Genomic DNA, 13,025 nt, shown 5'->3' with positions numbered 1-13,025 from the left:
GACGTACACAGGTGCCTTGTCCAGCCTGAGCATATTTTCTGTGGAAAGCCTTGCTCCATTTTTTTGAGCAGGGCTCTTTAAGAAACTGAAAAGTGTTATTGCCCTAAACATTTGGTAGTGGTGAGGGAGGAGATTGCTACAGTAATAAGATGAGGAGCAGTTGGAGGAGGGAACCTTGCAAAGCCAAGGTGTTTGTCTAGACCCATCTCCTTATCTTGTGAATACTATGCAGGCCTGTTTAATTACAGAAAGCAAACTTAGTGAGGGAGAAAGAGGTCTCGCAAACTACACTTGCACACATTTTGGTAGGGTCAGAACAAGACCCCATGAAGCCCCTCCAACCCAATTCCAGTATATTCTAAGTCTTGAATTGCTTTTGCCCAGGGGTAGGGTCATACCTTGGTCGCAGTGTTAGAGAGGAGCTGATGACTATCTGAGACCCTGGACTCATTTCTGGAATGTTCTGAAGAAGGACCGAGCATCTCCTTAGGGAGAGGAGGATCATGAGCACTGCTCAAGGACCAGCTTTGCATCTCTGGATCCAGGAGTGGTGACTGCATCTTTCTCCGTTTCCCCCCACCCCTCCTTTCAAATTATGTTGTTTACCAGAAACAATATATTCTGTGTAGGCCATCAGACATCAGTATCCAAATATCTACCTGAGTTTAGTACAAAAAACTCCATGCTTACTTGAGATCCCAATCCATCCTTATACTAAAAGTCCCCAGTGTAAGCAACATGTTTTGTCTGACAGTAGCAAATGAGAATTGCACTTAGAATATCATATAAACCAGAGGAGGGGAGCTTGTGAAAATAACTGTTGTGGCAAGTACACAACCCATGTAAGCTGTGTCCTGCTTAAGAAATCCTGAGCTGTGTCTGTTGGAGCCTGAGAGCACCGGAAGAAGCCTTACCTTGCTAATAATGTTCTTTCTTGTCTTGGGTGAAATGGATGTTGTTTTGGGAGTGTTAGGCTTGTTTACTGTAGGACAGAGCAAACTAGGTTGTGTGTTGGGCAGGAAGTTGAAGCAGTCTGTTCCTTTGTGTCTGGATCTTCTGATGTAACGACTGACAGTGTCTGTTCCTCCCTTTGGCTAAGGGCTCTGTCAGGTTTCCTTAGGTTTAAAAGCGACAGCAGCTGGTGGTGTCACTGCTGAACCTTCTGCAGGAAGCTTTCCCTGCTTACAGGATGCCTGTATCTGGCAGCCTTTTCCCTGCCATAGACCCAGGTACAAATGGGATTGTTGGTGACCTGGCCTCCTCTTGCAGCTTTTGGCCCAAGCCGCTGCTGGCTGCCATACGGAGTCTGCCAGCACCTTGGGGGCAAATGGTTAATGGAGAAAGTATGAGTGTCCTGTGAGATGAAACCAGTTTGTCTCATGTGCGATAAGCTTCAGCCAATTCCACCGTACTCATAATGGAGTGGTTTCGTACTGAAGCCAGTGGCAGACAAGCATTAATGGCTGGATTTTGAGGTTTGGTTTTTTTTTCTCTTATGAGTCTGGAACAGTTTATAGAGAAGATTTAAACAAACTGTCTTCTGAAACTCTATTTTGTTCCCACAGTGGATGGAAATACTTAAACCAGCTGAGGGGGGGGGGACTAAGAACTCAGGCTCACATGCCTCCAAATCAGTGAGGCCCCGCGGGAGGAACGGAGCAGGAATTCGGGTCGTTCTATTTACCTCGCGCTGCGGATGCTGAGAGCTGCTGCAGATTTGAAAACGAGAAAGCGCAAAAGAAAGTAGAGGCTAGAATAGGAAGAAAAGAACTGCGCCTTCCCATACCGGGAGTCGAACCCGGGCCGCCTGGGTGAAAACCAGGAATCCTAACCGCTAGACCATATGGGACTGCGTGCTCAAAGCCTCTGCTGCGCCGCCAGCTTCCTGTGCTCCGCCCGCGGTGCGGTGCAGCGCCGCCTGCCGGTCGCGCTCGGTACTGCTGCGCCAACCGAGCGTCTGCTGCGACTGCCGGCGGAGCGGGGCGGGGTGACCCGGAGGGTGCAGTGTGAGCCGGGCTGTGGTGTGTGTGATCCAGTGTCACTGAAAGAACAGCACAGAAATCCCTCCCGAAAGAGCTCATTAAAAAAAAACAATGAATAAGCCAAATGGAGAGCGTGCTTCAGAGGAGCTCCTCTTTCACCAGAAGCAAAACTATTTTAATAGTATCAAATGGCTGCAAAGAAAGATACCGAAATACTAAATTGAAGATACAAATGCAAAGCTGATGCAGATAGTGTCCGTGTGCCAGCAGAGAAGATCCCAGCCAAGTTCCAGGCTGTCCAAAGGCTGAGATGTGGAACTGCACCATGTGTGCACGTGCTGTTTCCTCGCAGGATCGGAGCTGCAGCCCCCAACCCATGCAGGGCACAGGGCTGCGCTGCTTTACTGCTCCTGCTTCCTCAGCAGGAGGTCGGAGCCTGTTCCTGTGAGGTCAGACCTTGGCACAGCTGGTGGCGGCATCTGGGTTCCTGTGCATCAGCCTGTCTGTCCTCAGCTTCAGACCTGTCTGGGTGAACACATCTATGTTCTGGCTACCCAAGGGCTGCTCCTTCACATGGGTGCACTCCACTCTTACAGAAACCTCTCCTCTCCTGACTTGCATTATCCAGCAGCAGTTTGGGGATCTATATATGAGCCAGGACTGAGTTGTTCTGCTGAGATGCTGCTTTGGGGTCTGTTGGGTTTCCAGGGGAGCTCTCATGTCCACCCTGCATGACCGTGGAAGGCCAGGCCTTGAGGAGGAGCCCAGGGCTGGACTGAGATGTGTCTGCTGAGAGTAGGTGATGCTGCCCAGCTGCATCAGGGATGTGCGATGACTGCAGAAAACAGGAGAATTTGCCATCAGCAGGAAGCTTAAAGAACTAAGCTGTCAGTTTTCTATCGCTGTCATAGGGCATGTAGAGAAACTTGGACAGGTTGAGAGCTCAAACACATTTAATCTTTCTTTTTCTCTAACTTTGCAATTCATGTCCATCACAGTCCCACCACACTGTGGGCGCTTTGGGAACAGGTCTCATTTGCACAGTCCCATGAAGGAGTTGTGTTGAGTTTGCAGGCAGGGTCACTATCACTTGCATCTCAGCATTTCACACTGTCCTGCTGGGGCAGTGGTGGGAGCAGCAGGGCACTACAGTCCCAGCACTGCTGCCCAGAGCTGTGGGTGCCCCAGCCCTGCACGTGCCCGAGGCCACGGCTTGGCCCTGAGCAGCCTGAGCTGGGGAGCAGCCAGCCCATGGCAGGGGTGGGGCTGGGGTGGGGTGGGCCTTCCGGGATGCTATGAATTCCTGTCCGGCAGCACTGTGGGGCTGGTAGCTCTTCTCCAGCTTCTGGGAGCACATGTGCTACTTCCAGCTGGAGTCTGTGAAAAGCTGGCAGCACCCCTTGGGCTGAGCTGACCAGGAGGAAACACTGTCAAAAAGCTGATTTTGCTAAGTCATCCCTATATCACTGCTGCATGCGGGAACAACTGTCTGTGCTGGCCACGCAGGGATCCCCAGTAAGTGCAGCTCCTGAAAGCTGGGAAAGGTGATGTGTGTTGGGTCCAGCTCACTTGTGTGGAAAAGGAAATGGCCTTCATGCTGTGTAGACTGTTCATCAATAGCTAACACACCAGGCTGTTATCAACCCTGCTTTTCTTACAGATCCCAAACACAGTGTGATGTGGACTGGCAGAAAAGTTAACTCCATCCCAGCCAGATCTAGTGCAGCACAAAATACAGTATAAACTGCATGGGAGGTGAAGACAGCTCTGGTTCCAGCTGCTGTGCCAGCACCATACATCCCCAGCCCTGGAGTCATATCCCCATTCCCAGAAAGGACTTCAATGCTGCTGTGTCACCAGTCAGGTTAGATGAGAATGGCCTCAATGTTGCAGCACTGCCTGACCTGGAAAGGTGCCTGTCCCCATCCTTGTATAGCTCCAGGAGGTCATGCTGGGCTTAGGCATGCATCAGGGATGGTTTGCAGTCTGCACGAGGCCCATAACCATAGCAGTTATCTATCTACAGTTACAGCTGTAGCAGTATCACTAGTTATGCCCATCCGTGGCTGCCCTGCTCATGGAGATCTCTGTAGGTCAGCGCAATGAATGCAGAAAGGAAAGTCTGGTGCTGCAGCACTGGCAACCTCTGGTTCAGAAACATAACTTCTCCCTGTGGTTACCAAGTTGAACAGAGAGTTTGCTGCCATTTCCAATGGCTTCTGCAGGACCATGGCTGGTCTTCAAAGCAGTAAGTGCATGAGAAGGGTGAAGGATATAAAGCATCAAACCACTTCTCACACTCGGTATAGAAATGCTATCAGTGAGTATTAGTAAACAGGCAGTGTGCAGGCAGGTCTCAGGGCATCGTCTTGAGGGTAAAAGGGATGCACTTTAATTAAAAATAAAATCATTATTATTTCAACAAATGAATATGGTAAGAAAAGCAGCCTAGAGATACTGCAGTTGAAGACATCCATAAACAACAACATGGAGCAAATCTGTGGTGGTGAAGAATGACAGGAATCATGGAATAAAACTGAGAACGTGTAATGTGTTCCCCTGGACAGGAAGGCGGAGTCCTGGATGATGGCTCAGGAGGCATCAGGGCCAGCGAGAGCCTCTGCACTCATGGGCATGCTGCAGGAGAGCCTATAAATCCCCTTCTTCCCTTATCTCCAGAGTTCTGATGGTGGGACTTTTTGTCACAGAAGTGGGAGTCCAATTAATTTGTCAAGGCTTGTAAGGAAGAAAAAAAAAAAAAAAAAACCCAACAGGCTACAGGATTAGCTTCAGCACTTGCAGGTTCTTTCTGCTCCTTTCTTGGCAAGTACCTGCCACAGTATTACATCGCCTGGCATGGCCATCAGCAAACACAGACGGCTCCAACAGCTTGTGTAGCCTGGGGTGAGAGGGAACAGCGAGCTGAAGTGTGACAGGACATCTATGTCACCACCGCTCATGTTGCTGCTCAGGTACAGCATAGCTGTTCCCACTGCTAGTCTTGATCACACGCCCCTGGCAAGCATCCCCTGCCCCAGGCACCGTCCTGCAGCTGACGGTGGGACTCATGCAGCCAAACCATGCATAATATCCCCAGTGCAGGACAGAGCACCACTGGCCTCCTTGTGTGTTTGGGCTGATGGGTCAGCCTTTAGGGGGCAGACTGAAAGCAGCAGGGCTCTCACTGGGTACAAGGAGGTGTCAGGTACGGAGTAGAAGTCCTTTGGAAGCTCTAACTGACACAGTGGTAAGGTCACACATTTCAGTTCAGAAATATATCTGCTCTGTTCTCTCTGTGCTCCAGTCTTGCAAGAGACCCTGGGAGTCCTGAAGCAAGGCAGGGCACCTCTTCCAGTGGACTTATTCCCAACCATCATTAGCAGAACATGAGAGTTTAGTTCATAGAAAGTGACTTGAGAGCATGGCTTCCCTTCCATGTCTGCTTAGCTTTGGGGCAAGGACTATCAGGGTCTGTGGGAGCTGTTGAATCACAGCCTGAACCTCTGATTGACCACCTGAGGTGAGCATTGAGTCAGCCACGGGAGCACAGGTGAAGATGATTCAGCTGTGTGACTGGAAGGAGTGGAGCCTGGCTGCACCTCTCCTAGAGCCCATTTAGGGGCTGACTGCTGCTGGCAAGGGTCTCTTTCTGGAGATCCCCCCTTGTGGATTTTCTTGCAAGTCTACAACACCAGTGAGCACTTTGCATTTGTCTCTGACTATCTTTTCCAATGTGATAATTTTATTAGCCTAACTTCTCTATTTTCTATATGGCACCTATATGCTCACTGATCATACGTGAGGACAGCAGGATCATGGGAGCATTTCCACCTCTGCTTTCCTCCCCACTTCTTCTCCCCCTTTATGTGCAGTTCAGGTGTCTGGCTCTGCTCCTCACCCCTGGCCCAGTGGTGGCCTTATCATCCAGCCTGGCAAAACACCTCACACTCCTGCTTACCATCTGTTCAATGAGCTGATGTGGTTCACTCATCTGGACTCTGGAATGAAGAGCAGCAGGAGGAGCAGGACTCAAAGCACAGGGAGTCCTCAGCTATCTCACCTAGCTGCAGCCTTGTGTCTCCTGCAAGGGCCTGTAATCATTGTCTCCAATGTCCTTCCCCTCTTCTCAGTCCCCTCTAAAAGGGCAGAGCTCTCCCATGATGTGGGGAGCGCTTACCCCGGCCAGAGCACCCTCTGCAGCTTTGCAGGCAGCCAGGGAGCCACAGTAGCAGGAAAGATGGCAGAAGCCTCTGCTCTGTGTTTTCAATCACAGTCTGTTTTAGAAAGCAAGAAAGGAAACAAAGAACATTTGCTGTTCCATCTGTTTCCTCATCCCATGCTGCTAAGGTTGAGTTGCAGCCAGCTGCTGCTATTGCCAATCGGTAACGTGATAGTGTGACTGCTTACTTTGCAAGGGAGCAAAGACGGTAAGATGGAAAAAACCAGGACAGGATGATTTTTAAAAAGCCCCATTGCAGAACATCTGGCTTGTTATAAACATTTACATCGTGCCCACAACTGAAAAAAAGTGCTATTTGCTGCTTGAAAGCACATTCTTTTACAAATGGCCAAATGTTTCCAAGTAGCTCTTCCGAAGTGACAGTCCTGGGCTGCTGGAGATCTTCAGGCAGCTTCAAAACACAGACAGGGTTAATTAAGAACAGGGATGGTTTTTATTAGCTTCATACCTGCTAAGGCCATTTGTTGGAAGAGGACTCTCATGGTGTGAAACCCAAAGAACCTCAGCCAGCAGCCCACGCATCCAGGTCAGTCTGGTCCCATTCAATAAAGGATCTGAGACAGTTTATAGAAGATGTCTGTGCTCCAAAATAATGGGGAATTCACATCTGCTTTCTTCAGCCTCAAACCTCCTGACATGGAATAAGAGCCATGTTGGTCAGAAGGCACCCTTTGGAGGGTGCTAGCCCTAACCCTTGCTTAAGGGAGACCATCGCTGATGGCAGATCTGGTCAGCTGTGGCTTTGTGCAGCCAAGCCCTGGAAACTCCAAGGAGGGTAAGCTGTGTCCCTGGTGAGCCTAATGCTTTGTCTTGATTACTGGTACAACAAAGAACTGCCCATGGTAAGAAATCTTACCATCGGAGAATCATTAAGGTTGGAAAAGACCTCCGGGATCTTCTAGTCCATCCCTGCCATGTTCACTGACCACATCCATCTGTGCCACAGCTACAGACCTCACCAGGTGCAGGCACTTGAAGAGATGGCTTGGTGGTGGTACTTGGAATGCTTCGGAGTACTGTCGGGTCTTTCATTATAAAACTACACTGTGCTGGGACTCACCACGGCCACCAAGAGACAGAAGGTGAGGGAGAGGGATGAGGGATAGAGCTGCCATTGCGAGATGGGGCTGTACAAAGCCAGTGTTCCTCTGGCTCTGTGTGGGCTCTGCTCCACAGGTTAGGCACTTTGTCATCCAAGGCATTACACCTTCCTGGAGACTGCGTGGGAGCTGCAGCAGAGCAGGCTGCTCCTGGTCCTGCTCCCCATCCCAGCCCTGGGGGCTCACAGCGTTGGGGAGCATTAGCAGGGGGAAGGCAAGGCAAAAGCAAAGCAGTGTTATACCTGAAGGTGCAGTCCGACCGTACCAGAGGAGCAGAGCAGGTCTTGCATTGGTAACCAGCCATGCCAGTGGCTGAAGCAGGCCCTAGATACAGCCCGCCAGTGGTCGGGGCAGCAAGGAATGCCTTTGTGCAAGGTCCTGGACATTTCCTGACATGCATTTGAGAGCAGGACTAGCAACAGAGCAACTTCATGAAAAGAGGAGTGGGCGTATGACCCCAAGCACCGACCGCTTCACCCACCCAGGAGCAGCAGCTGAAGGAACCATTTCAGTGTGATCTCAGGCACCTGGCTCCTTCTGCAGTTCTTCAGTGGTAGTTGTGGGAAGTGTCCTGCAGCCAAGAATGGACAGCAAGGGGATACTTTGGCCTGGAACCATTGGTCGTACATCTCTTAATTCATCTTGCAGTGACTCAGTGTTCACAGCCTCACAGTTCACAAAGGCTGTTCCTTCCAGTGCCTGATAGGAAACATGGTTTCATTACTAGCAAAAGAGCTGGGGGTTTGTAACTGTGATGTCTTTGCCACACTTTCAAAGACTGTTACAGACATCTCACGTCTACCTCCTGCTGCTGACACGGGTGTGCTGATGGCCAGCACTGCATCATGCTGGCCTGATCTCCTGTACCTGTCACAGTGCGACCTGCCACTGGAGGGGGAACCTCCTCATGCCATTGCACCAGGCAGAAGTTTTCCTCAGCCCGTGAAGCCTGAGCTGACAGATCTGCAGGGAGAGCCGCAGCAGAGGCCCTGCAGAAGAGGCATTTTCCCTCAGCCACTTGATCTTTCCCCTCCAGGATCTGCCTCCTCCTCCCCGAGCTGCACACACAGCTCACTCCCACTGGTGCTCTGTGGCTCTCCCAAAGAGTCAAACCCTGCCCTGGCAGCTCGGTGCCCCTGTGCAAGACACAGCCTCACTGGGTCACTCCTCCTGGTGTTCCTAGGGCAGGAGCTCTGCTCACCTTCCATCTCCCCTGTTTGCAGTTTGTTACAGCTGCTGTTTGCAGTCTGTGTGAGGCTCCTGCCGGTGCTGCAGTGTCAGCCTGCTAACAGCTTTACAGACAGCCTGTCTCTGCATGAACCCTTGACTGGAGGCTGTCAGGAGGCAGTAAGCATTTCCCCAGATTTGCCGTGTCCCTCAGAGAACAGGTACAGCCTTTATTGGCAAAAGCAGACAGCATCTGCATCTCTGCAAGGAAAGCTGCCAGGTTAACCACACTTGAGAGCTACAGCAGGATCCTTCATTTTGAGTGTTAACTCCCACTATCCGCCTCTGCTGCTCCATGCCCCAGCCCTCAGTTTTGCTGTCTGCAGCTCTTATCCCCTCCTGCTCGCCCCATGGTGCCACCAGGGATGTCCCTGGTGCTGCTATTGCAGGGCCCCGCTCTCCATCTGTGCTGAATCCAGCCTGCGAGCAGGCAGCCGTGATCTCACTGTCTCTCTATTTGTTATTTACAAGTGCAGGGGGACTTTGCTCAAATGTCTTCAGATTAAGTTACTCCGCGGTTATTCAGCAGTGCCAAAACAGCATCGGCGACGCAGCACAGCAAGGGCTGTGTCTGGTGTGCACTGATGGGCTGAGAGGGGTCATGTCTGGCTGTGCTCTGTGTGAGCCTGCAGACCCCCTGCTGAAGGCAAAGCCCACCTGGTGTCTGCCATCTCACACTGCCATGGGCAGAGCCTCTGGAGCTCGGGCACCACAAAGCTTTGCCTCTGCACGGTGTTGTTCCTCCCTGGAAGGACGGGGCCTTGTCGGCTCTGCTGTGCCGCTGGCGATGTTCTCCATTAGCGGAGCTGTGAAGGCTGTGCTGACCGAGCAGGGCTCAGCTCTTTGCAGCGCTCCTGCTCACAGGTTGTCAGCGCTCTGCCTTGTCTCCATGTTTTTGAGTCGCTGTTGTCAGTATGCCGATGGTTGACACGTGCGGTGCGGGGCCGTGCCGGGTGTTCCCGCACAGCGCTGCCCGGGCTGCCGGTGCCGATTAGACACAGAAATCCTCATCCGAACAGCTGCGATGCGGCACAGCCCCCAGGGGCACAGCCATGGCACAGCGCTGCTGCCTGCTCGCCCCACGGCGCCCGTGTCCTATAGATCATTTCGGGACGCACCGCACCGCTCGGCCTCCCCATCGCTCCGTGCTTCTGCCAGGTGCCCCGGCTCCCGCTGGGTCCCCGTTGTCCCTCAGCAGCCCTTCTCTCCCCGCTCCATGTCACCGGTCATCTCGCACCCCGCCCGCACCGCCGGCCCGAGGTGGACGCGCGGACCGCAGCCGTCACTCCGCTCCACTCCGCTCCCGAATCGCGCTCCGCCGCCGCCAGGGGCTGCCCTCGTCCCGCGGGTCTCACGGCCGCCTCCGGTCCCGAACTGCGCCGGGCACCGCCGCCCGCCCCGCCCCGCCCCGCCCTCGGCCCGGCCCAGCCCGGCGGGGCGCGGCGCGGCGGCCCCCGGCAGAGGGACCCGGGGAGCGGCCGGGGGGTCCCGGCGGCAGCGCCGAGCGGCGGGGCGGGGCGGGGCGGCGGGTCGGGTTACACATCCTGCCCGCTGCGGGCAGAGCCGGACGGCAGAGCGGGCCATGGCGGAGAGGTGAGTGCGGCGGCTCCACCTGTTGAGGGGCTGCAGGCCGCGGAGCGGAGCCCGGCGGGGCAGAGCCGAGCTGAACCGCGGGCAGGGGCCGGCCCGGAGCCCCCCGTCCTGCCCCGCGGTGGGGAACGGGTGGTCCCGGACTGCGGCCGCGCTCGGTCCCCGCGGTGGGAGCGGGTTGCGGGTGCTGAGCGGCCGTGCCGTGCGGGGCTCCGCGGGGCTGGGTGCGGCTCAGAGCGGGTTTCTGCCCCAGCGAGGGAGCCGCTGTTGCGCCTCTTCTCGGAGAGCTGCGGCCGGGACCCCGCAGGGGTTCACCTGGGCCCGTTCCGGGCCGCCCTTCTCCCCCCTCCCGTCCCCCCCGCGGTGGTTCCGCAGCTGCTCCGAATCGCCCCGTCCCGGAGTTGATCCCGCAGCCGCGGGGTCGGCCTCAGTCGTGTTCCGCGGGCCGTGCCGGTGCCGCCGCTGTTCTGTGTTCTGCCTTCCGACGTGAAGGGCTCAGAGCGGTCGGACGTTCCTGCGCGCTCCGCGCTCCCCGGGGCAGCAGCTCTGGGCTGGCTGCTCTCTCCTCTTTGTCTGGGGGAGAGCCGTGCTGGCGCCTTGCCCGGCGTCTCGGTGCGAGGCGCTGGGAACTATCCGCGCTGCTCCGGAGCGTGGAGTTTGTCTGCCGCTCTCACATCTCCTCCCGCAGCACGCGGTCCCGGTTAGTCTGCAGTGAGGGCGTCACGCGTTCCCCGAGAGGGGCTGCGGGACACCGGCGTTCACCCGGAGCCCGCCGGTAGCTCGGGGTGAGCCCCACGTCTGCCCGCAGCCATCATCACCGCTGCTTCGGCCTGCGCTGCTGGCAGCGATGGGACTCGGGGCGCACCTTTGGGGGCACGGACCCCATAGAGCTACACAGCTCTGGACCAACCCGGCTCTGCTCCTTGTGCTGCCGCTCCCGTCCTGTCCCCGCTGCTCTTCGGGTGTTCCCTGGGTGTGTTGTTTGCCGGGTCGATGTGCTCTTTCCTGTCGGTCGTATCGAGGCTCTTTGGAGCCGTGCTGAGGTCGCGGTGGATTGTAGGAATGCGGATTTTGCAGCCAGGTTTTTGGTGGGATAGTTCACATGCCTTTGGTATTCACAACAGGTTTGCTTAGCCGAAACAGATGTCTTGGCCTTAGCTGGAAGCACATGAACTGGAGGGAAATCCAAGTGTGCTGGCCTGGTGCATTTTGTAACCAAGAGAATTTTATGGCCCTCCTTGTGATGCAAAGGCTGCTTTCAGCCTGACAGTTACTGGATCTGCAGCTGAAAACCTTGCATAAGACTTGTGTATCTACTGTGCCAACCAGAGTGCGGAATCTGGTTCACTCGATGCTGCCCTACTTTAGGGGCAGATGTGTCCTGCTCAGCATATGTACCTGATCTCAAAAACGTGTGCACTGCTGGTAGGGTGGAGGAAGGGGAGGCTGAGGCCGCTGCTGAGCAGCTCGCTCAGTGTGTAAGGGAACCTTGCAGGCATCTGTGTATTTGTGTTTAAGCTACAAGGTGTTCTTTTATCAGTCAATCCCGCTGTTCCTCTGGGGCTGGCTTTATAGGACTGGGGCAGCTGCCTGCTGTTGCAAACAGGTGAAGTCTCGTGTGCCAGAAACAGTTGCCTTTTTTCCCAATAAAGCTGGAGCGAAAGATCCGGCAGCACCGCTGGGAGGCTGGAAGTAGGACTGTAAGATCCAAATTGGCTCTGATGGAATTGCTTCTGTAATGAAAGATAAGGGAGCATCAGCTGCTGTAGGATTCTGGCTGTTTTTTTGACCCGTGAGGCTTTCCTTTTTTCCCCTCCTTTTCCCCCAGCAGTACGGCTTAATGAATATTCATGGCGAGTTCCTTTGAAGTTGCAAAAAGATGAGTCATATCTGTATTTCTGATAGGTAAATGCGCTGGTAAGCCTGTGGTTCGGTTGCCATTTTACCCTTGAGAAGCTGCTCAGCTCGGTGCTGGCATTGCTCAGCTTGGTTTGGCTGTTGGAACCAAGGAGCCCCATGAAGCACACGAGGAGATGGTGCAGAGCGCTGGGCTGCAGCCCGGCTGGGTGGGGAGCAGGATTGCCTGGGGTGCTATGAAGGGCACTTGTTTGGTGGGAAACCTGCAGCTCTGGCTGCCCTTTTAAGCTGATTAATGCAAAATAAAAAGGATTCCTGCGCTTTATGTTCTGATTACAGTGATACCGAAAGTAAGGCTCTTAGTTTTGCTATTAAATCTCAGTATCCTGAGTAATGAGTTTGTTGCAGCTAATTAATTCAGGGTTTAATATGCTTTCGAATACCAGAACTAGACTAGCTTGTGTGGGGATTTTTTTTTTTTTTTTTGCTGCTGTTGTTTTCCAAGCAGCTTTAATTTAGCAGTAAGTGAAAGCACCCGCAGCCCGGCGGCCTCCCCAGCGCCGTGGGCTGGCTCCTGCGGCAGCGCTCACTTGTGGCTTTGCGGTCGAGGGCTCTTCTGGTTTTGACAGCATCTGAACCTCCTGCTGGTGTTTAGCCCGGGTCCCCGCGCACAACCTCTGACGGGCTCTGAGAGCCCTGTTGTGCTTCACTCTTGTTTTAGCAGTCTTACATAAGTCCCTGAATAAGTAAATGTCCGCTCTGTATTGAGCCACAACTGCAGGAGAAGCTTCTGTTCCCAGCAGCTTATCCCACGCTCGTCTGCTGGGTGAGCCTATTCCTGGCTGAGCACCCGGTCCCTGCATTAAGTGAGCCAGGTTAGTAAGGTCTCTGCTTTCTTGGAGATCAGCACAGGTGTCAGAGGTTATCAGCAGGATGACCCCTGCCCCATGGAGGTGCTGCTGGAGCAATTAGTGAGAGTGCTGGTGTGATGTATTGGGATGTAGTGGTTTAGGACAGAAAAGACCGGTG

At 54.1% G+C, this 13,025-nt stretch overlaps 1 protein-coding gene and 1 non-coding gene across 2 annotated transcripts in view; one reads left to right on the top strand and one right to left on the bottom strand.

Moving 5' to 3' along the window:
- Window positions 1-1,777: 1,777 nt before the first annotated feature.
- On the bottom strand, window positions 1,778-1,849 carry TRNAE-UUC. Its single transcript has one exon. It is a non-coding gene; the product is annotated as a tRNA-Glu (tRNA).
- An 8,217-nt stretch (window positions 1,850-10,066) lies between these two features.
- The window catches only part of LOC107322822 (rho GTPase-activating protein 39-like), a 40,685-nt gene continuing 37,726 nt past the window's right edge, over window positions 10,067-13,025 (top strand). Inside the window, exon 1 of the mRNA XM_015881317.1 lies at window positions 10,067-10,142. Within this exon, the coding sequence (XP_015736803.1) occupies window positions 10,132-10,142 (11 nt within the window). The 5' untranslated portion in view covers window positions 10,067-10,131. The remainder of the gene's footprint in view (window positions 10,143-13,025) is intronic.

The sequence above is a fragment of the Coturnix japonica genome, chromosome 20 (genome assembly GCF_001577835.2).
Source record: "Coturnix japonica isolate 7356 chromosome 20, Coturnix japonica 2.1, whole genome shotgun sequence".
NCBI classification, from domain to species: domain Eukaryota; kingdom Metazoa; phylum Chordata; class Aves; order Galliformes; family Phasianidae; genus Coturnix; species Coturnix japonica.
The sequence above is the reverse complement of the archived record's forward strand: the minus strand, read 5'-3'. Positions and strand labels throughout refer to the sequence as shown.